General features: G+C 41.0%; 1 protein-coding gene across 10 annotated transcripts in view; it reads left to right on the forward strand.

Annotated features, from left to right (window-relative positions):
- SORCS3 (sortilin related VPS10 domain containing receptor 3) overlaps positions 1-24799 on the forward strand; it is a 633389-nt gene that overhangs the window by 497031 nt on the left and 111559 nt on the right. For 9 of the 10 annotated variants that reach the window (XM_086377568.1, XM_086377569.1, XM_086377575.1 and 6 more), the window contains 2 exons: positions 9576-9665; positions 19492-19671. In XM_086377568.1, coding sequence (XP_086233694.1) covers positions 9576-9665; positions 19492-19671 — 270 coding nt within the window. Of the gene's footprint in view, positions 1-7906; positions 8042-9575; positions 9666-19491; positions 19672-24799 lie in introns of those variants that run through there. The other variant, XM_086377577.1, reaches the window with a different exon arrangement.

Genomic DNA, 24799 nt, shown 5'->3' on the forward strand with positions numbered 1-24799 from the left:
GCCATTTATCCCATGTGGCTGAAGACACGTCTGTTCTATAGCTCTGCCTGTCCATTTCTTGCTTCTAGTCTCATATTCCATACTGCCTCTAGCCTTTCAGTCTGCAGATGACTGTAACCCCACAGGGTATATGCAGCTTCTGCCCCAGTGGCAAATGTTCATGCCCTACATAGTCTATAGACTGGGCATGTCTGGATCATCAGCTTGGGTTCTGTACTAATGCTGCCATAAGAGCTGTAGACTGAGTGGTTTATGAAAACAGAAGTTTATTTCCCACAAGTCTGGAAGCTGGAAAGTCCAAGATCAAGGCACTGACAGATTTGGTGTCTGTTCATAGATGGTCAACTTGTTCCTATGTCCTCGTGGGTAGTATGAGAGTGCCCTCTGGGGTTTCTCTGGTAAGAGCACTGGTCTCATGAGGGCTCCATCCCCATGACCTAATCATCTCCCAAAGGCCCCACCTCCAAATACCATCACAATGCAGTTAAGGTTTCAACATATGAATTACAGAGGGATACAAAAACTCAGTTATAGCAATTTGTCAGTGAAAATACTTTTAAAATCTTTGAGTTCCTGGATACATAAACAGGTCAATCATTACATCCTATTCATTGTACTCGTAGAATAATTTATAGATAACATGAAAACATTTTACTATCTTTATCTCATTTACTTCCTGTAAGAGAAGAGTAACTATTATTTCCATTTTACAGAAAAATAACCTTGAAACTCCAACAGACTATTTACTATGCCTAAAATTGCATGTCTGATACATGCATGCCTGATACATGATGGAGCTGAAACTAGAATCACTAATGTTACAGATACTGGTACCTTTTACCTTTCTTCCCCCTCCTCTCCCACTCTTTTGTTTTAATTTTCTGAAATTCTGGAATGTTATATAAAAGACAGAGGCTAGTGTCTGGATTGGGAATATTTTAGCCAATCAATTGACCTCATAATATCTACCAGTATAAAGGAACTAGCCTATGTAATATCTCAAAAACTTTTATATAAGTATAGGAAGACTGTATAAGCTTGACTCCTTGCAATATCTTTTCATGCCCTTTCTCAGTCTTTTATGAGACCATACTACACTCACAGTGTACAAGGAACATTTGTGAAAACAGAAGTTGGGCTCTTTTGATAGTAAGTTGTAATATTTGTCTTTAAGGTTTCCCTAAGTAGTGTTTCCTTTTTCTGTGAAGCTCTGGCATCCTGATTTAGAACACTCAATGTAGACTGACTGAGTTTTAGCTTTTTTTTTTAACTATTACTATATTAACTGGGAGTATTCAAATGCTCCTAAATTTTGTACTCCAGGATAACAATTCAAATCCATATCAATTTGTTTTATTGCTGCACTAACCATCTTTGCCTTTTCATCCACCAACGAAACTAGGAGAGGAAAAGCAATGAACTTCCATTTTTATGGGTAAAGTGAGCATCCCAAGGACTTCTTTCACTCTTTTTAAATCATAAAAGCTAGAACATGAAGATAAGATTCGTAACCATTCTTGGTCAAATATCTGGCACAAAGCACATTGGCTTGGCAGTCTCTGTAAGTGAATCTTCTCCACAAAGTCATCCTTGCTGATGGCAAGAAGAATTTCAGTCTTCTATCCCTGGTTGATTTTGACCAGGAAGCCCATTTGGCTGCCTCTGCACTTCCTGAAGTCCTCCATTTGCATGTCAACTGTCACCATGGTCAGTCACCATAAACCCTCCAATATATTAGACTGATACAGGCACCTATGCCTCTATTTCAGCAGGGACAGGTAATATGCATTGAGTACTTAGCATGTGCCAGATTTAAGGTTAAATTCTTTACATGCCATGGTGGATTCAATCATCATGATAAAATATCAAGAAAGTTCCAGAAAAACATCTATTTCTGCTTTATTGACTATGCCAAAGCCTTTGTGTGGATTACAACAAACTGTGGAAAATTCTTCAAGAGATGGTGATACCAGACTACCTAACCTGCCTCCTGAGAAATCTGTATGTAGGTCAGGAAGCAACAGTTAGAACAGGACATGGAACAACAGACTGGTTCCAAATTGGGAAAGGAGTACCTCAAGGCTATATATTGTCACTCTGTTTATTTAACTTACATGCAGAGTACATCATGTGAAATGCTGGGCTGGATGAAGCACAAGCTGGAATCAAGATTGCTGGGAGAAATATCAATAACCTCAGATATGCAGATGATATCACCCTTATGGCAGAAAGCGAAGAAAAACTAAAGAGCCTCTTGATGAAAGTGAAAGAGGAGAGTGAAAAAGTTGGCTTAAAGCTCAACATTCAGAAAACTAAGATCATGGCATCTGGTCCCATTACTTCATGGCAAATAGATGGGGGAAACAGTGACAGACTTTGTTTTTTGGGGCTCCAAAATCACTGCAGATGGTGACTGTAGCCATGAAATTAAAAGATGCTTGCTCCTTGGAAGAAAATTTATGACCAACATAGACAGCATATTTGGAGAAGGCACTGGCACCCCACTCCAGTACTCTTGCCTGGAAAATCCCATGGATGGAGGAGCCTGGAAGGCTGCAGTCCATGGGGTCGCTGAGAGTTGGACACAACTGAGCGACTTCACTTTCACTTTTCACTTTCATGCACTGGAGAAGGAAATGGCAACCTACTCCAGTTTTCTTACCTGGAAAATCCCAGGGACGGGGGAGCCTGGTGGGCTGCCATCTATGGGGTCGCACAGAGTCGGACACGACTGAAGTGACTTATCAGCCCCAGACAGCATATTGAAAAGCAGAGACATTACTTTGCCAACAAAGGTCTGTCTAGTCAAAGCTATGGTTTTTCCGGTAGTCATGTATGGATGTGAGAGTTGGACCATAAGGAAAGCTGAGTGCCAAAGAATTGATACTTTTGAACTGTGGTGTTGCAGAAGACCCTTAAGAGTCCCTTGGACTGCAAGATGATCAAACCAGTCAACCCTGAAGGAAATCAGTCCTTAATATTCATTGGAAGGACAATGATGAAGCTGAAACTTCAATACTTTGGCCACCTGATGCAAAGAACTGACTCATTGGAAAAGACCCTGATCCTGGGGAAGACTGATGGCAGGAGGAGAAGGGGACGACAGATGATGAGATGGTTGGATGGCGTCACTGACTCAATGGACGTGAGTTCGAATAAGCTCTGGGAGTTGGTGATGGACAGGGAAGGCTGGTGTGCTGCAGTCCATGGCGTTGCAAAGAGTCAGACACGACTGAGTGACTGAAATGAACTCAACATTAATATCTCCATTTTCCAGAAGAAGAAATTAGGAACATTAAATTACCTGTTCAAGGTCACCAAACCAGCATATGACAGAAGCAGGATTCAAACACATGTCTGAGATCCCAGCTGATGTACTATAATGCTTAACAATCAGAAAAGTTTTCCTTGAAAATAGATAATTGGAAACTTATCAAGTCTAACCCCTTTATTGTATCTGAAAAACAATCTCAGAGAACTAGGCCTCCTGATTCTTATTATAGTGTTGTGTGTGGTCTAGACATGGTCTTTGTAACATGCTTTTCTAACTCACCCCTGTTCTGCACCTTGCTGGCATTCCCCATAGCTGGTGAAGGCTCCAAGAAGTCTCTTGGCAGGGCTGGTGACTGGGCACTTGATTTGCCAGTAGTTTTTTGGCCAGTTGTGTGGTGGACATGCCTTTCCTCCAACACTGCCCCTCTGCATGCACGTGTGCATGCACACTCGTACACAGAGCAATACTGGCTTCATATCAGCTGTCTTATCCCAAATCTATTCTTGATGAAGCTATTTTTGGGGGCTACGTTAGGGCCCCCATAAAAAATTTTTATGGGAAAATCTGTTTCAAAAATGTTCAGCCTCAGCAGGAGTGTTGTTAGGCATTAGACCCACTCCTTCTAGAAACAGGCAGATAAAACTGCATATTTCATTAGTAGACCAGAGCCTCCAGGACATAAAACAAGCAAACACCAGTTTGACAAACATTAAATTCAACATCAAACAGTCTAGTAGGGGAGATGGCTTGCTGATAGGTGTCTTGTTGTTCCAAATGCCGTACCCAATTCTGGTTCAGATACACAGTGCAGTGCCTTAGCAGAAAGCTTTCAGAAATGAGCTCAAGATGACAGAGGTGATGTAACCTACCATGTAGAAGCTCCCAGGCCAGCCTGACACATAGAGCCACATCCTAATGAGACCAGTGGCTATTTATTGACTCTTGTGACCTGGTAGTCAGAAGCCTGTTTCTTTGTTCTTGAAGAAGAACTATGATCTTTAAAGGAATTATGTAGGAGGAGAAGAAGAGAAAGGTCTAACAATGTCAAAATGTATTTTAAATAATCTGAATAGAATTAATGAGCAAAGAAATTGGAAAAGTTAATTGTGCATCTTAACAACTCGACTGTCCCCTTTCATTTTTTAAGAAGGAGGAAATAATGCAAAGGCTTCAAGAGAAATAAGTAATGTATGCCCATAAAGGTAGTCATTTCTCTTGTCTTAGATTCTTCACACCATCCTGGACCTAGCAAAGTCCTCTAGCTGGAAAAACTTCTAAATGTCAACTCCTATGAAGGTGACAGCTCTTGTGTAAGCTGAATTTATTTCCATTATCCCTCTTTATTCACCAATTCCAATAGCAACACCATTGACTCCTATGCAACAATAGAACCTTGATTTCTTAGGGATAGGGAACTGACATGAAAGATCTACCTTGTTGGTGGGTATCTTACCTGGGAAATTGGGAGTTGAGTGACCAGGATTCATTCTTTTCCATGGAGGGGTATGGAAACCCATATAGTCTGAGGGACCAGAATAAGCTTTGCAGTCACATAAACTTGGGTTCAAATTCCAGTTCCAGCATTTACTGGCTGTGTGTCTTTGAGCATATGGTAGAAGTTCCCTATGCCTCAGTTTCTCACCTGATTATAAATCAGAAAGCTGGTTCATACAGAACAGTGCCTGGCATATAATAAATGCTCAAAAAATTTATCAATACTTTTACCTTGTAAGGGTACTAATAATGGTTTTAACAATAATAATAGTAATAGTAATATTTATTGTGGATATTGAATAGTAAAATGAATCTGAAGCACTCATTGCATGATAGGTATTTGAACGTGTTAGTTTCTACTTCTCTTCTCAGAAGCCATGTGTCCACTTATGAATTCTAGAGACATTACAAGTTTTCTTCTCTCTGTGACAGAAAAAGGTTCAATATGACTCAAGGCCTTCTGGTTCCAATTTTGAGGGGCAGATTTCTCTCTCTCCTCCAAGACAAGTCATCATCCAGAAGCAAGGAGAAATGGAAAAAATAAAGGATATGTCGGTTTAGACTTGGTTACAGACGCATGGGAACAAGTCAGAAGAGACAGATGTGTTTAATGGCCAATGCATTTGTCCAAAGGAATCATTTTCACTGGCCAGGAGCCCAATTAAACCTGTAAAATGGAAATCCAGAAAATCAGATTAACGAGCCAGTCATTAGTGAGGAAAAGACCCAGCTAATTCTGTGTTTAGCATGACAGATGGGCCCAGAGCAAATAATTGGATGACATTCATCAAATGTAAAATAAAAGGTGTCACTGAAAGGGAAAGTGGTAATAATCTCTGGGATTTACAGTGCCAGCAAATTTGCTTGTAAGGAAGAGAAAAGTTCATCAAAATAGATTAATAGTTGCTAAACTTTATTCCTTCCTTGTGTGATTGCCAGAGAACCACACAAATAATAGCGGAGAGGCAGCGAATGCACTAGGCTAGTATCACTCATTGCTGGGAGGACTCTGCTCCCCAGGGAGGCGCTAGGACCCCTGTGTGGAGGTGAATCCCTGGGACCAGCAGGCACTGGGCAGGGATGGTGGCTGCTTCTGTAGCCACCGTTCGTTAGCCACTAAACAACAGAGAGAATCGAATCTGAAGGCTCTCCAGTTAAGTGAATGAATCACATTTCATTGTTCAGTTAGTTAAGTACTGACCTCCTGCCCTATGCCTGACATTTTTGGGGATGTGTTCATTCCTGGTTATATGTTTAAGCATAGGCTGGAATTGTACATGGCTGGGTCAATGAAGGGCTGTATGTTGTTGGACAAATTAGTGACCTCTTAGCCTCTACTTCCTTACTTATAGAGGCTATATCCTCTATGGGTCAGGAATATATAATATAATGTGTGTGTGTATATGTATATATGTAAATAAAGTATGGTTTAGAAACTGCTTACTGTAGCATCTTCCATGTTATAAGTTTTCACTGCATGGTAATCATTGCTCTTCTTGTTTTTATTAACTCACCACTTTTCTAAGAAGGCATCATTTTTAAGATGTAGCATCAATGCCATGACAGATTTTCTGGGAATGTAAACATATACACACACGTCAGTTACAGAAATTTAAAAGAACATGTTTTAAAGACATTGGAATCAAGGAAATGTTGTGCTGAAATTACAATACAACTGGTGACATGAATAAGATGAAGAGAGGATTTGTCAGTCACAGGAGGAGGAGAGCAGGTTTAGAGCCAAACTTCAGTAGGTTCATACTTGTCTTATCTTGGGCAAGTCATTCCATAGACTCAGAAGGGTTGTCAGTGGGGTTAAACTATTAATAGATAATTTATATAAGGGCTACGTGCAGTTCTGGAGCATGGAAGATGAACCCAGTTGATGACAATTTTATCATTATTTTTATCATCATGCATCCACTGATTGCCTGCCATGAGACGAGCATTATTTAGGAATTAAGAAGCTATAACCTTATAATAAGACATGGAGGGATCACTATAGGTATATGTACACCACAGGAGTAAATGTTGAAAGTGCTGTAGAAATGGAAATAACAAAATTCAGGAATTAAGAGGAGGGAGAAGTTAGAATGGTGCTGTCCACACCAAGGCCCGTGAACTCCTGGGCCTTACATGAGGTATGGAGCCTCAAGTTGGATCCTGCAGAACAGCCAGTGGCATGACTGGGACAGAGGGAGGGCTGCAGGCGCCCCTGGATGTCTCTGGGGGGTGCTGTGATGTCAGAGGCAGCAGATAGCCTCTGCGCTCCTTGGGCTTTGTGCAGCCGTTTAATACTTTAGATTATTCCATGGTATTTCTGAAGTGTACTTCCATCTTTATGATATACTTAAGTGCAGACTCTCCCAGGTGGTATGTGTGAGCTTAACAGAGAGGGGGGGGGAGTCTGTGCTTGAAGAGGGCTATAACAGGCACAGCTGGCCTGAGTTCCGGGTCAGTGGGACTGAACACACACTCAAGGGGACCACTTTGCTTTCCTTCAACCCTCGGCAATTTGGAAACCCCACCAGCCTTGCTCTGTGCTACTGATGAGAAGGCTGGCGGTGCTGTCATCTTGTTCCCTGTGGAGGTGACTGGATCTCCTGGGGAAAGGCGTTTTTAGTTGCTGAGTTCTGGCCGGCGTTAGTGCTGGGATTTGCCTCTTCTGATGCTGGGCTCATTCACTAAAAGTGAGGATGGTGAGGTTCAGGATGTCTTGTAGAGAACTGATTTTTAAGCATTTGATAGAGGATGTATTCTGGGGTTTAAAAGCTTTATCACTGGGCAGATGGTCTTCTTGAGGGGGTGATAAAAATGATTTAGAACTATAAGAGGTGGTGGTAGTGTAACACTGTGAATACGCTGAATGCCACTGAATTGTACACTTTAAAATGGTGAATTTTCTCTTATATGAATTTCACCTTGGTTAAAAAAAAAAAATTTATCATCACTAAACACAAAATTCAGGAAAGAAGCTGCATCTGAGAGGGAGGCCGGGTTCAAGATAGGTGAGGAGCAGAGAGGCACAGAGCTGTATGTCAGTTGGCATTAAAGTTCTGCTTCTGTGCTGCTCCAAGTGTGGTCCCCAGACCAGCAGCATCAACATCATCTGGAAACTTAATTAGAAAAAGCAACTCTTGGACCCCACCCAGACTGATTGAATCGGAGTCTCCATGGGTGGGGCCCAGCAGTCTGAGTTTTAACAAGCTTTCCAGGAGATTCTGGTGCATCCTGAAATTTCAAAACTACTGATCTGCTTCTTGGGTTTTGCAGGTATGTTTGCATGTGTTGGTTTTACAATTAAAAGTAAAACCAAATTAAAGAAGCAACTAAATAGCAAATTAAAGAAGCAAATAATTGCCAGGATTAATGGTGACTGTGTTTAGAACCAAGGGTTACATTTTAACCAGATTCTATGCAATTGAGATTTATTTAAAAAAAAATTCTCTGCAACTCATTGATCTTAATCTGTCAACACCCCACCTCTAAGCCGACATAGAACAACATAGATTTAGAACAGATGTCTTATCCAGAAAAAAAAAAAATAAAGGTCTTGGAATACAAGACAAGAGTGATTCTAGTTAGAAAATAGAGATGTGAGGATAGCAATGACCATCAGGCAGAAAGCTGGTCTCTCCTGTTGGTTTCCAGCCTAAGTCTTTGCACCAGGTTTTTTTCACAGCTCTGCCCTCACACTGACTCGAACATCTGCTCTCCCTGGCAGCTTGTGGTGCCTGCTTTGTGGGCTTCCAATCTGCAGAGGTTAAGGAGGAGCCACAGGAGATGCCATGCCTCAGAGTGAGGAGCGATGGGTGGCTTTCACTAGAAATGTAACAACCTCCTACTCTCAGCAGCCGCTATGGATGGGCACCAGGGTTGGATCAGATCTGGGGGACTGGCCTGTCTCCAGCAAGTGCTGGGGTCTTAGTGAGCACAGAGCCTGTGCCCCCAGTAATTGCCTCCTCAGCACAGAAGCCCGGTTGCTATTGTTTCCCTGCTATTTTCTCTGAACAGGCTACGTTGTCTTCTCCTGTGAATATTAATCTCCCCTGAGTTAGGGTAATTGGACCAAGAGCAGCCATCTGCAGAGCTATGCAATTTGGCAGGCTTTCCAGCAAGTGCAAGCCAGAGGACCATTTCTTGCTGTGGTTTCTGGGTTCCCCTAAGAAGCCATCTTTCCTCTAGTGAGGTTTCAGACCTTGACATCACCAGTCATGAACTAGTAGAACTGAGATTCAGGCTTCGGATTTCTGATTTTCAAATCCAGAGTTCTTTCTTTGACTTTTGATGCCTTTAATTAACTTGCATATGGAAAGAATCAACAAGTATCTGTTCACTGCATGGATTTGTAAAAATAAAGGGAAATTGTGCTCAAATGGGAAGTGAAATTAATTGCAAAGTAACAAGAGCTTTGAGCAATAGTAATTATCCAGATTCAGAAAAATAGTTTCTTTGATAATCATGTCATCATTGCAATGGATTAAAAACTGTTAAGAAAAGAAGAATAGAATATGTAGATCATAAGTATAGCCCATATCAATAGTTTCTCTGTTTTCTGTTGAAAATGTTTATTGTGTATGAATTCAGAGCATAGTGACGAAGTAGAGAGTCCCTGCTCCCCCAGATATCACCAGCCATGGGGAAAGACTGCTGGAATTGCTCATTTATTGTCTAAGTGCTGTGACATGGGAGTAACTTAGGGTGCCGTGGGGTTGGAGGATCAAAGGCAACAGGAGAGGCTACTACTTTCCACCTTGCACTGGATCTGTAGCCCCATCTGACCTTTCTGTGTTTCCCTATGATCCAGGTAACAACTGGTGGAAGAGCCAGCTACTACGTGTCCTACCGGAGAGAGGCCTTCGCTCAGATAAAGCTGCCCAAGTACTCACTGCCCAAGGTATTCATCACCTGCTGCCCTGGGTCCTGCCAGACAAAGCAGCAGGGAAAGGCTGTCTTGTTGGGCTGCGGAAGGTTTGATCCCTTTCTGGGAGACAGCAGGCATTCAGCCTGACTTACCACTGGGGGTTTGGCCTCTGCTCAAATGGCAACCCACTCCAGTGTTCTTGCCTGGAGAATCCCAGGCAAGGGACAGGGGAGCCTGCTGGGCTGCTGTCTATGGGGTCGCACAGAGTCGGACATGACTGAAGCGACTTAGCAACAGCAGCAGCAGCATGTCAGTGAATCTGGGTTCTGTGTTCCCCTCCCAGCAGGATACCCAGGCAAGAGTTTTAATTTCCTATGACTCAAATATACAGTATAACCTTGGGTCGTTTCCCAGGACTGGTAGTGAAAGGAACACTAGCTTTGAAATCTCTTCTGTGGGTCCCTATCTTTCACAAGGGCCTTATTGATGAATAGAAGGCCAGACTCAGAATGGCCTAGGTAGAAACTTTATATACACACACATATATGTGTGTGTGTGTCTGGGTGTCTGAGAGAAAGAGAGAGAGAGACTGTAGCTGATGGGTACATCAGAGAGAGAGAGTGTGTAGCTGATGGGTACATCCTGCAACTATGATCCTATACAATGGTCCTATAAAGTCAATTACAGATGTTACAGAAAATGAGAAATTAATACCCATGGCCCCTGGGGCTACATACAATTATATATATGTAAGGTGCACAGGTGAGTCCCATGTCTTTCATGCTTCTCTCTACATTTTAATGCTAAATATAAATGCACTGCTTGTACTTCCACTCCCTTCTGCCACAATGAGTAATTAAAAAGGAATAATTTACTATAATGTTAATATCGAATCGTGGCATTTTAACTCCTATTTTGGAAAATCACAACACTTATTCTGTGGACCTCATCCCTTGTAAACAGTGGCTCCTGGGAGGAGATGGATCTTAGAACATCAGTGTGAACATGGGCAGGCCTTAATTGCATTAAAGCCTTAATTGCATTAAAGCCTCAGTTGCATTATTGGGGCTGCAAAGAAGCAAAGTCTCAGGTTGGACAAAAATCAAATGTAAAGTTACAAAGACTTAGATCTCCAAGCCGGTGCTAGGAAGCATATCATGAAAAGTGAAATGAGTACAGAGGCAGATGGGATTATGAGATAAGAAGGTAGATAACCATCTACCCCTAGTTGCTTTTACCCATTCATTTATTCACATAATCATGCACATATTCATTTTTTTCCTTTCTTTATTCACCCATTGATCTTGTCTTTCTTCCATTTAGGTTTTTACTCAGTGCCATGCATTGAGCTAAGCTTTGTGGTTAGAGTGGTAAATAAGACAGACATTCCCTACCTTCATAAAGCTTGTATTCTGGTAGAAATGGTAAACAAGGAATTGTGGGTATGAGAGGTGTTCTAGGCACAGAAGTTCAAGGTACGCTGTGACATGATAGTTGAAGCTCACCAAATATGGGTCGTGAGGGCTAGTTTTCTAAAGAAAGTGATGCTTAAGACGATTCAAGGAAGATGAGGAGTTAACCCTGAAAATAAGTGTTTAGGAAGCCGGTAGAAAATACATACACTGGCCCTATTTTAAGAGAAGGCTTCCCAGGTGGCGCTAATGGTAAAGAGCCTACCTGCCAGTGCAGGAGATGTAAGAGATGTAGGTTCGATCCCTGTTCGGGAAGATCCCTTGGAGGAGGAAATGGCAACCCACTCCAGTATTCTTGCCTGGAGAATCCCATGAACAGAGGAGCCTGGTGGGCTACAGTTCATAGGGTTAAAAGAGTCAGACACAACTGAAGTGACTTAGCATGCACACACGTGTGCACATTTTAACAAACTAGAAGGCCATGTTAAGGGACAGGGTTGCATAGAAGAGCTGGAGACGTTGGCAAGGATCATAGTAAGTAGCCCCAGGGGCCACAGGCATTAATCTCTCACTTTCTGTAATATCTTTGTGATTGATTTTATAGGACCATTTTATAGGATCATGGTTGCAGGATGTACCCATCAGCTATTCTAAACCCAAGCAGGAAAGAGGTCCGCTTCTTGCAGAACATGAAGAGGAAGTTCATGATCATGAGAATGACCTTTAGCAGCAATCTGGTGATTTCCATGTATTGGCCCAGGAAAAAAGTTTCAGGAACTTTCTAAACCACATTCTCCATGGAGCACCTATTTTGTTTCTTCATGTATGCCTATTTTATGTATTTTTAACCTTCTCAGGAAAACAAACAGTTTGCTCCCCTGGGCAGTATGGCTGCAGGTGGGAACAAATGAAGCCTGGCATCGATCACAACCCTAGAACACTCCATTAATGATTAGCAGCCCCATGGCAATTTACTGTGATGGACTACCATCCATGCGGCTCCTTTGATAGAACTTCATCCAGAACAGCTTCTCATTAATATGAGGGCTGCTGTGAAAATAGCTGGATGGTTATTGATCCCCTTTATTAGTCGGCATTGACCAGGATTTTTGTAACCTCGGACTAGGATGTGAGGGCAGAGTGGGCGGAAGGAGACTGGTTCTTTCCATTGTTTAAAAATTGAAATGGCTTTTAAACAAGTTGCTGCCATTCCACGTAGTGCCCAGCTGCTGCTGGGCATCTTGCTTAAACACAGAAACACAGAAAAGCTCCCTGTCATCATTGCCTTCACACTTCTACTCCCAGTCTGTTCAGAATATGCTCTCCTGGGGCACTCCTTGGCTTTGGAGTGTTTTGCAGGGAAGGAAATGAAGGCCATTACTAATGAGCAGCATTACTAGGGGCAGCAACCTTGTGCTGAGTCCTCCATAACCCAGCCCCTGGGCATCGAGTTGGTGCTCTCAGGCCACTATCATGAAAAGCACGCACCAGCAGGGGGCTTGGAGCCAGATGATGGGAGGCCTGGCAGCCTCAGGAAAAGACAATGGAGCTCATGAAGAGGATGAACAGAAACCAGGACTTTCATTCCAGCTCTGCCACCTGCTCATATGTGAGCCCATGTCTTCTGATCTGTGAAATGGGTATCATAATACCACGTGGCAAAGTTGTGAGGATGCAGCAAATGACTTGTTTTTGGTAAAGCATAATGTGCTGGGCAAGTCTAAGCAACACTTGTCATCAGGGGAAATACTACTGATGCTCTTAACCTTCCAGGTGAGTTCCTGATAGGGTCATATCCCAGGCTTCCCTTGCTTTCAAAGCTGCTTGCCTCACTGGACTGCTCTGAGTCTCATAGACCTCCACTTGTCTCTTACATTCTGAACATTCTGCTCTTGACTTCCCAGTCTAACAGTCATTTCTGCAAGAGAAAAAATTGTTTTTTGCCGGTTTATTTTTACGTGGAACATTGATGACAATGTTGAACTTGACTTGAGCTCCAGATTCCTGGAAAACAGCAACATTTAGGAAATCCTCCTACCCTTTTGTGTTCCTGAACATGGTTTACTGCAAACCCCCCACCCCTGCCTCCTCTTAAATGTTCCTTGTGTTTACCTTTGGCAAGACCAGATTCCTGTCCTTTTTCTCGTAAATGATTAGCTGAACCATTTATCCCCACCGACCAATCTGGATAAAATGCTTGTTAATTCAACTGGACCAAACTTAAGTCTGACTTTTCTTCTGAGAATCACCTGACCTTAAGGAAAACAATTTCCTGTCCACCTATTCACCTCACTCCCCACAGGGCATTCCAGCCTTACTTTACTTCTCCCCAAACAAGTGATTCTTTTCTGCCCTCACTATGGGGGTGCTTGCAGGTATTTTGATCAGAGTGCTTTCCCTATTACAATAGTGTTTTCAAATAAAATCTCTCCTTACCTGAGTCTAGGTTTGTTTCTGACAGTAGAAACCCCACTTTTTTTTTTTTCCTGGTTTCCTTTCCTGGATCCCGTTCCCTTGCCATCCTTAAAATGTTGATGTTCCTGAGTTCTGCTTGCATAAATCCCACAGTTAATCCCACTTTGAATAATGAAAGAGGAGGGGGGAAATAAGTTTCAGATAATTTATTATAATGATAGTGATATTAACCTTTTCCTTAATTTCCTTAGGAATGTTTTCCTTAATGTTTGCATTTCCCCAAATGCTGATTTCGCCTTCCTTGCTATGTCACAGCCTTACTTCCTAAAGAGTCATCTGTAGTTCTAACCTCTTTTCTCACTTTCATTCACTCTTGAACTTGCTGCTAGTTTTCCTCAGCTCTCCCATATCCATCTCTCCACTATTGCACTAAAAATCTGTTAGCCATTGTTACTGCCTACATGCTAAATCCAACCAGACATCTCCATATCTTTATCTTTTTTTTGTTTTTTTAAACCTCTCTGGAGCATCTGACACTGGTGGGAGAAAAATTAATAACTTGGTGTGTAGATTCCCTTTGGCAATGTTCCCCCATCCCCCCCCCCCCCCCCGATTTCCTTTCCTGGATCCCCTTCCCTTGCTATCCTTAAAATGTTGATGTTCCTAAGTTCTCCTTGTTTCCTTCATGGTTCCAGAGTGACCTCATTCCTTCTCTTCATACTATTGAGTTCTATATCCACAGCTCCTATGCGCATCTGTGCATTAAATTCTGAACTGCATTGTTAACTGCGGTTTAGATGAACATCCCCTTCAGTTCAGTTCAGTTCAGTCACTCAGTTGTGTCCAACTCTCTACGACCCCATGAATTGCAGCACGCCAGGCCTCCCTGTCCATCACCAACTCCCGGAGGTCACTCAAACTCACGTCCATTGACTTGGTGATGCTATCCAGCCACTCATCCTCTGTTGTCTTCTTCTCCTCCTGTCCCCAATCCCTCCCAGCATCAGAGTCTTTTCCAATGAGTCAACTCTTCACATGAGGTGGCCAAAGTACTGGAGTTTCAGCTTCAACATCAGTCCTTCCAAAGAACACCCAGGACTGATCTCCTTTAGAATGGACTGGTTGGATCTCCTTGCAGTCCAAGGGACTCTCAAGAGTCTTCTCCAACACCACAGTTCAAAAGCATCAATTCTTTGATGCTCAGCTTTCTTCACAGTCCAACTCTCACATCCATACATGACCACTGGAAAAACCATAGCCTTGACTAGACGGACCTTTGTTGGCAAAGTAATGTCTCTGCTTTTGAATATGCTATCTAGGTTGGTCATAACTTTCTTTCCAAGGAGTAAGCGTCTTTTAATTTCATGGCTGCAATCACTATCTGCAGTGATTCTGGAGCCCAGAAAAATAAAGTCTGACACTGTTTCCACTGTTTCCCCATCTATTCCCCATGAAGTGATGGGACTGGATGCCATGATCTTCGTTTTCTGAATGTTGAGCTTTAAGCCAACTTTTTCACTCTCCTCTTTCACTTTCATCAAGAGGCTTTTGAGTTCCTCTTCACTTTCTGCCATGAGGGTGGTGTCATCTGCATATCTGAGGTTATGATATTTCTCTCCTTAATGGTCCCATTTAACAACTGAGCTCAGAGTCTCTCCCTTCGGTCCTTTATATCTCCTCCTCCTCACATGTTTACTTATTTACTTCATTTATTTACTCAGTACGCTTGTGTTGGATGTCGACCACATGCTAGGTACTCTGGTAAGTGCTAAAAATAAACTAATAAAAAAGAGAGACATAGCTTCCGCTCTCTGGGAGCTTAGAGTCTAATGAGAGAGGCAGACATCACACAAATAATTATAGAAGTAGATTATTAATCTTGATTGTAATGAATACTCTAAGAAAAAATAGAAAATTTTGTAAGTCAAATATCTGAGATATTAAAGATATGGCCTTCTGCCTTAGCCCCTGTAGACGCCACCTCCTTACTACTTTACCAGTTCATTCCATAGGGTTTTTATAGAGAATCTACTCCCTCAGTTCGGCCCTTGTACATTCCTGCCCAGAAGGTTGCCATGACCTTTTAAAACTTCTCCTTGCCTCTAGCATTGCCCCATTTAAATCCACTCATCACATTGCTTCCACACTGAATATTATCATGTAAAGAACTTGATCATCTTAAACAAAATCTATGCATTAACCAACTCTGATTTTCTCCTCCTGCTTCAAATCTTGTGTCAACTTTGTACTTCAGGGTAGAACTTCACTGTGCCATACAGAATCCCTTGTAATGTGACCACTCTCTATCTTCATCTTCCTCAGCAGAAAATTGCCTTCAGGCTCTTCTAGGTTCCATACATTCCCCTGAATGCTCCACCCTCTCTCTCACCTCTAAGCCTTTGTACTCCTTTCACCATTTTCGGGATGTCTATTATAGTCCTTAGTCAAGTTCACAAAAGGCTACACAAGTTTGTGATGTCTCCACCACCAAGTGGAAGTCAGGCCCCATGTTTTGTTCTTCTCTGTATTTATTATGGTGTTTGGCACAAGAATGAAGTTATACCGGGCCCAGATTAAATAAAATGTTTCAATAATGCAGAGGTATTTTTATTATTGTTCACCTAGGAAGTTGTAAGCTTAAATTTTTCGAAAAGCAACTATGATTCTTCCTACTGACTGTATTGAGAGGGTGTAGGGGGAGTGTTATTTATCATCATTTAAATAAGGAAGTGACACATGCTTTGAAATTAGATTGGGGTAGCGAGATGAAAGAAATAAGTTTTATTGTCATTCAGATTCCTATTGGACCAATTTTAAGTAACAGTGCTTTTTTGTTGTTGTTTTTCTGGAAGACTTAATATTCTGATTCTTGGTTGACCCCTGTTCAACTCTAAGACTTGTTAGGAGACAGGACACATCGTTCAGAGTTTTTCAAGAACTGACGCCCCGAATTGCATGCACCAGCATCATCTGGAGGGTTGTTCAGGTGGTAGAACCCAAGGTTCCACACCAGACACACTGAATCAGAATCTCAGGCATTGGGTCTCCTGAGTCTGCATGCTCTCAGGAGCTCCAGGTCATGCTGATGCACACTGCATTATACACCCACTGGTAAGGAGTTTAACTTCTCTAGGTAGTCTTAGGCTCAAATCTTAGTAATGTACTTTATTAGCTAAGTGACTTTGATTAGCTAAGGAATTCTCAAGCAGAAATCCCATAACTCTATATAGTAGAGAGTAGTCGCTCATCCTAGAGCCTGGAATTCCTGCTCACCAGTTGACACAGTCCCAGTGCAGGTCTAAACTAAGATGCATTCACAGCAAATCTGGCTGCTTCTAATCCTGACCATGCCCCAGTGTTTTAAGTTGTCCCCCCACCCCCAATTCTTTTACATTAATTTAGTCTAAAATAACTTAGCTCATTCATTTTTATGACCAAAACATCTGGGGAAAGCCAAGCATTTCTATTGCATTTTTAACAGGGTAAGTGAATTTAATCTGAATTTCCTGCAGCTGCTATTTCCCCTCCTACTGGGTTCCTGGGCTTTCATTCCACACCAGCACAACATGACTTCATCAGATGGTTTTTAAGAGTAAGCCTCATTTCCATTTTCAAGCACCTCAGCAGGAACCTGCAATTCTACAAGGTGTGTAAACACAAACAAGCAGAGCAGGTGAGGTCTTAGTCAAGGTGACCTCGGAAGTCCAAGGCTAGAGGCTGAGATTTCACAGAGGATCTCCAATAAAAGAGATCCAGAACTCCTTTTCTTACTTTCCCCACCTCCCAGCTCTCCAAATCAAATGAGTTTGCTTCTTTTTAAAATCGGCTCGGAGGAGCTCTCCATGGTTCTGATATTATAGACATGGCTGCTCCTGTTTTTTTGTTGAAAGCATTTCTGGGAAAGGTTGGTCTAATAAGGTAAAGGCTAGATCCACTCTATGTGTTCACTTACTGTCACTTCCCTTGCCTGTGTCCCTGTCACCAGTGCTTTCTGCATCAGTGACAAGGATGCCTCTCTTTTGCTTTTCCAGCGTGCTATTACTCCTTGGCATATGCACTTGTATACTCATAGTTATTCATTTTAAAAATTACTCTTGTGTTGTCAAATGTTTATCCAGGTCAACATTTCCTTCTGACAGTATAAGTTATTTAGGTAATGACTTGAGTTTGTGATAATATGTGTACAGTTCCTAGCCACATATGCAAACTGGATTTTGAAAACTATTTTGAATTCTGAACTATTAGAAATGATTTTAGAAATGACCCAGTCATTTGTAAACTTAATTAGAATTAAGAATTAGGAATACAAATCAAAGGGGCTTGAGGGACCAAGAAGGTAACATTAATATATATATAGGCAGATGATCGGAGAAGGCAATGGCACCCCACTCCAGTTCTCTTGCCTGGAAAATCCCATGGATGGAGGAGCCTGGGAGGCTGCAGTCCATGGGGTTGCAAAGAGTTAAACATGACTGAGCGACTTCATTTTCACTTTTCACTTTCATGCATTGGAGAAGGAAATGGCAACCCACTCCAGTGTTCTTGCCTGGAGAATCCCAGGGACGGTGGAGTCTGGTGGGCCGCCGTCTATGGGGTCGCACAGAGTTGGACACAGCTGGAGTGACTTAGCAGCAGTAGCAGTAGCAGGCAGATGATAGGAATCTTTGGGTGTGGAAGGCTAAGACTTCAATGAGTACTGACTCCATCTAAAATACTACACTTTTAGATATATGGTAGAGGCTTTGGTCAAACCAAGGGCTTCCCTGGTGACAGAGAGGTAAAGAAATCCACCTGCCAATGCAGCAGATGTGGGTTCAATCCCTGGGTCAGAAAGATCTCCTGGTGAAGGAAATGGCAGCCCACTCCATATGACAGAGGAGCCTGGTGGGCTTCAATCCATGGAGCTGTGAAAAAGTCATATAAGACTTAGAGACTGAACAACAACAACAATAATAATCAGACCAAATAATTATGATTCATATTCATTTCATGGGTCATTCATTTGCAACTTCTGGCTTAGCAGTTATGTATACAACTAGTTAGAAGCTAACAATTAGGTTAAAATCATGTCACAGAGGTTCAAAACATGGTTTGGCTACTTATGAGTTATATAATCTGAAGCAAGTTGGTAAACCTCTGTGTGCCATTTTAATTTCTAAGTAAAATGGAAATAATCATACTACCTCCACTGTAGAATTATTTGGATTTTTTAATTGAAATAATGCATTTAGATGACTTAGAGTATGCCCAAATGTTAGCTATTTTTATTGGTAGCTTAACCTCTTCACTCTGTTCAGTGAGAAAATTGGAAGCTCAGGGAAGCTGACACATTCAATATCATGCAGCTGACTTATAGTAGAACACTATTATGACCCAGAACTCTGAATTCAAGCTTAAATATCCTTTCCTCTATAATCCATGGTTTTCAAATATTATTCTATTAGCAGTAGAACCCCCCCCCCCACCTTTTACTCCTAAAATATTACACAGAACTCCATGATATAGCAAATCTAAGTAGTGCTGGTATGTTTGAAACAGATTTGGAAACCCAGAGCCCCACCCATTGGCTGTGCCTCTTGGCCACCCTTCTTTCAACCCCATCTGAAGATTCCCAAGAAAGGCATGAAAACCACTATCCTAGAAATGTTGAAACCATAAATTAAGATTGAGTGAAGGGAGAAGCCCTGTCTTTTTTTCATGTGTGGGTTTCCTCACGCAAGGTTGTATGTCTCTGTTAGCGCTAACACCAATTTTCAGTTATAAAAATAAAAAATGAAAGTGGATAAATCCCTTGAAGCCATGGAAAATGATACCCACCAAAGCCCCTTACACCCATCTTACTGTCACTTAGCAAGGAGCAGAAATCATGAAGCTCATAATTTATAGCCTTGGCCCAACACAGAATTGTTTAACATTGCCTATAACTCAAGCTTTTCCTCAGCCATTTCATAAGTCATGGTAATTACTCTGGGTCCCAGTGGGCAAGGAGATACAGAGATCTGCTGCCTTATGGGCTTTCCATCTTCTTACAGGACATGCACATCATTAGTACCAATGAGAACCAAGTGTTCGCAGCCGTCCAGGAATGGAACCAGAATGACACGTACAACCTCTACATCTCAGACACACGTGGGATCTACTTCACCCTGGCCATGGAGAACATCAAGAGCAGCCGAGGTCTGATGGGAAACATCATTATTGAATTGTATGAGGTATGTAGCCAACATTATCCTGCACTTGAATCTGCCTCTCTTTTTCACGAGTTCTAACAATATGAACACAAGCATTGGAGTCATAAAGTCCTGAGTTCAGATATCAGCTGTGCGCTTAGCAGTTGTGATTTGGGGCAGGGGACTTAACTTCTCTGTGCCTCAATTCCCTCACCTGTAAAATGGGGATAAAACATCTATCTAATAAAATTATTGTGAGAATGAGGGACAATGTTTGTAAAGCACCTTGTGTGGCAGTTGACTCAATAAGCCTTCAACAAATGGTAGCTCGAGTTGATGTCTTAAAAATAGCATGATTGCAGGCCAGAAGTGAAGGTACGTGACGTCAGTGATCTCTTAAGCACCCTTTTCAAATCTGTGCTTCTTTCTATGAAGTCTAGGTGGAGGGATTAGTACTATTTATATGCTTTAAATTATTTGGTAAATCATGTTTTAAGAGCAACTTTATAAGAGAAGAAAGCAAATATCAGTGGTAAGAGTGAAGGTTCCTCTAAAATGCCGCCAGATGCCAACACCTATGTGCGGGAAAGAACGGGCCTTGACTTAACGTTGAAATTTTCTTATTTTTAAATACGATAACCTTCATTGAGTTTATATCTATCTATCTATATATAGATATACATATATACACACACACCAGTTAAATAATAATTTATCTAGGAAACCAAGTGACCCCATTTAGAGACTATATTAAGAAAGCAACCTAAATGTTTCAGTAACCCTAATGATATATTGTATGTCTATATGTCTAGTAACAATGTATGTGATCTTTCTCAGTGAAAGTACTTGACTGACTACTTCAACTAGATGGATTGATTTTAGCAAAGTAGGTGTGTCTCATTATCTCCCACATTTACCAGTAACTTGTGGTCAGACCCATAAATACTGTGCTGGTGGAGGTCATTCATTCACCTTTGCCTCTTGCAGAAGCTACTTCCATGTGAGTTTTCCCCTTTGAACAGTGGGAGTGGCTGTCAAAACAGAGAGATGGGTACATGGACTTCTGCTTTACAGTGGTCTCTTCTGAGCTTCTCATGTCAAAGTTCCAGTATCCCCTACTCTGGTATCTAAGTTGGTTGCTCATTTACTAACAGCGATGGAAATATCCCAATTATTTTACAAGGTAGAAGGAGGATTGCAAAAAGGCATGGGATGAATGGAAGTATATAAAAAGAAGGAGAGACAGGAATGTCAGGGAAGAAATACCCCGATTTTCTAGGAAGTAGACTGGTGCTGAAATAATTCACTTAGCAACAAGATTCCAGCTTGGGAAATGACCTAGATTTCTTTCCAAAGTTGTAAAGACCAGTAGAGATGACTAAAGAGTGTAAATGGCTTTGAGAAGCTTACATTTTCATGCCTCTCATCACACCAGGAGGCAGAACTATATCTTTGTTATTGTGCAGTAAGTCGCAACTGTGGGAAGGTTTCGATGAATGTTCCCAGGATGGAGGCCATTCCTGTTTGCACAAGTAAGCCTATAGAGGTAAGAGGATTATTCATGCTCCTGTGGTCAGAGCCCATTAAGAGAGGTAGACGTTGCTGCAGATGACCTTTAGTTGAGAAATCCCTGTTTCTCAGACTCTGCTGATATGGTATGGAGTGCATTTTGCCACTGTGCTCTTCCTTTTCCTTAAAAAAAAAAAAAAATGTTCCTGAAACTCCTTGGTCATTTAGAACAATGAGACATTCTGCTCTGGAGTATGAATCAAAATGAAAAATGTGCCAAGATACATGTGATTTTTTTTTTTTTTATCTTGCTGAAGTTGGTCTTGTTGAGGGGAAAAAACTACATAGTGTCATTGCGTTCACATAGAAGCAAGATATATCAGGCAAGGTAACTTCTCTAGAGCCAATTCTGTTGTCCTTGCTCTTCCTTCACTTTTATCAGGGTTGATTGTGTCCCTGTATTGTGCTCAAGTCCATGAGGAAAGCAGGAAAGACAGGGGCCCTTCCCCTCAGGGAGCTTGCAATCCAGTTTGTTGGGCTTTGAAGGGGTCCATAAATGAATTTCCTCTTCTTCCTGCCCAAGAGTGAAAACAATTGAGATAGAAGCAAATGGTGAGACAAAAGGAGATCAGATCCCAGCTTTATTGCTTTTAAAAGCATGAAGGAGGAAATGTTCTTGGTAATACTGCTCCCCAGAATCGAACTCATCCATCCAGTCTCAGGCAGAAACTGTGAATCAAAAGCTCTCTTATGGAAGCCTGTCTCCATAACACCACAACCTTGTGATACAGAGGATGTGATCTTTGCAGGCAGGTTCCAAAAATAGTTGAGTTAGGGATGCACTGCACCAGAATGTTATCGATCTGACTATCAGTACGTTTGCTGTCAGGAGGAAGAAGGGAAGAAGTGGAATGTCAAGAATGACAGAAGCCAAGAGTTAGAGAGATGGTATAAATTTTTATGTCCATGAGCTAGCTAGTCTAATTGTGTAGAATTGGTTGTCAAGTACAAGAGTGAATGCTGGATAAGAAGTTGGGGTTCAGATTCTAAAAGGTGTTTAATACCAAGGGAATAAATTGTATCCTGACACTATCTGGACCATGACCACATTGAAGATTTTTAGAGGGTGATGCTGTTTTGCACCTGGATATGCATTCTGTGATTTGGAGATAAAGCTCAATTTAATTGGTCTCTAGGGATCATTAGACTTTAACTTTCTTCACTGGAGATTCTCATAGAAACTGAGATTGTGTACCATATGGCCAGTTAACAAAGAGACTATAATTTTTGTGGACTCTAGATGCCCTTGAGTAATACAGCTGGAAAAAAACAGCATGCTTTTACATTCAATTGCATTTAAATTAACACACTTTTGTGAAGTGTATTTTGTTTGATGAGGCTGGTGCATGAGACCATCTACTGGAAAGATGTAAGTGACTCTAATAGAGTTGTGATCATGGTCTAATTTGTGTTAGAGGTATAATTCCTGTATGTTATAGAATTACTGTAAGAGTAAAGCTAATTCTAATTTGATGAATCTGGGGAGTCTGGCAGATGCGTAGGTTTAAATGATGAATTATTAGAGCATGGGAGTAAGGCATGCCTGAGTCCCAGCATGAGAAAAGAACCAGAGTCTGATGAGTAGAGGTCCATTTTATTAGAATATGAGATGACCTTGGAAAATAATGGGGATAAAAATTTAAAGATGCTAGGAAAGAGCTTGACTAAAGAGTTGGACATTTATTCTCCAGGCTACTGTATCTCTGTTTTCTCTTTACGTCTAGCAAATAAATATATGCATGATTTAGTCCCTGTGCGAAGTTAATTCAAAGATATACATTCTAGTGTAACAGGGTATCACATCTGTTTTTCCTTGTCTAAGATACGTATAGTTAACACAGATGTGAAGTGGCCTGAGCTGACCGTGGCCACTTGAAGCTACTGGTGTATCATTCTGTCTTCTACGTGAACCTCTTCTTGACATTGGAAAGGGAACAAAGAAAGTAAGAATTTATTTGAGAAATTAACCTTCTAGTCTTTGGCACTAAGAGACCTTGGAGATCAATGGGGATCAATCTCACCCAACTCCGTAAAATCTAAAGGGAAATATTGTTTATTTCCTGGTCTGTTGGAACAGTTTACTGCTAAAGAGGGACTCTTGTCCACTCCCTGCCTCAGACTGCAGTATTGTTATGGCTGTAATTATACAATCAGGGGAGAAAATACTTCTTGAAGGCCAAATAATAATCTCTTCTTTAAGATAACAGAGCCCATTCCATCCAAGGTCAATGTTGACAATGAATGTAGTTCATTAGGTGTGCTCACCATTACTCTTACAACACTCTTTTCATGGAGAGTTCTGTTGTTGTTTTCTCATATCTCTAAATATAAACTACATTTCTTCTTAGCTGTTCTCCACTGATAAATCCGGTAACAAATATTATTTCCAACAGTCTCAATTGTATTATGGAAACATGCTTTGAGCTGCTGCATTTTCTTCAGTATTTTCCAACTTGTAAATCTGTACAGTAATAACAATGGGATACCAAATAATTCCTTAAGTGCCCTTGTTGAATGAATATATAACACAAGCTACACAGGCATTTTTACAATCCAGAAAAAAGAAGTAAAAAAGAAACAGGTGAAATTAATTATAATGTTAAATGTTATTTAACTAAAAATGTAAAATACTATCATTTAAGTATATACTTAATATGAAAAATTACTAATGAAATATTTTATATTTTTGTCATACCAAGTCTATAATATCCTGGGTGCATTTTACACTTCCCAAGGATCTCAATTCATATGCTAAATTTTCAGCATAAACACTTCATCAGCATTTACATTTCATAAAATTTATAGTAGAAAAGGTAGATTCACATACCCTGGTGATTCCAAGCATATTTAGAAGTTTGCCAGTAACTGAATCCAATATCAGTTTTAAATTTATATTTAAATTGGTTAAAATTAAATAAAACTAAAAGTCAGTTTCTCACTCCTACTGGCCACATTTCAAGTGTTCAGGAGCCCTATGGGGCTAGTGGCTATGGTATTGGACAGCATAACCCTTAATGATATATATATATATATATATATATATATATATATACACTTTTTCTTATTTATCTATTATAGCATCTCCATGTGGTAGATATTATTCTGTATTGTGCCTGTGAGAGTACAAAGATGCAGAAAACTTGGTAACTTGACTTGGGTCACACAGCTAGTAAAAGGGAGAAGCTATCTGTGAACCAACTTATGTCCATTTGACCCAAAAGTTCAGCCTCTTCCTATTACACTTTTTTTTTTTACATTCATTTTTTTTTAATTGAGGTATAATTCATGTGCAGTAAAATTTAACCTTTTTGGTTCTATGAGTCTTAACAAAGGTATGTACATCTACCACCATAATCAAGATATAGAACACTGAATATATAGGATATTGTCCCAAAGCATTCCCTCTTATGGCCCTTTTGTGATCACTCTCCTCCCATCCAAAGTCACTGGCAAGCCGGTATGATTTCTCTCCCTCCAGTTTTGCCTTTTCTACATTTTCATATGAATGAAATTGTGCAGTAGGGAGTCTTTTGAGTCTAGCTTCTTTCACTTATTATTTTGAGATCCACCCATCTTATTGAATATCAAGAGATGTTCCTTT

The sequence above is a fragment of the Bos grunniens genome, chromosome 26, assembly GCF_055505025.1.
Source record: "Bos grunniens cultivar Pamir isolate PY7600 chromosome 26, Bosgru_T2T1.0, whole genome shotgun sequence".
Classification (NCBI taxonomy): domain Eukaryota; kingdom Metazoa; phylum Chordata; class Mammalia; order Artiodactyla; family Bovidae; genus Bos; species Bos grunniens.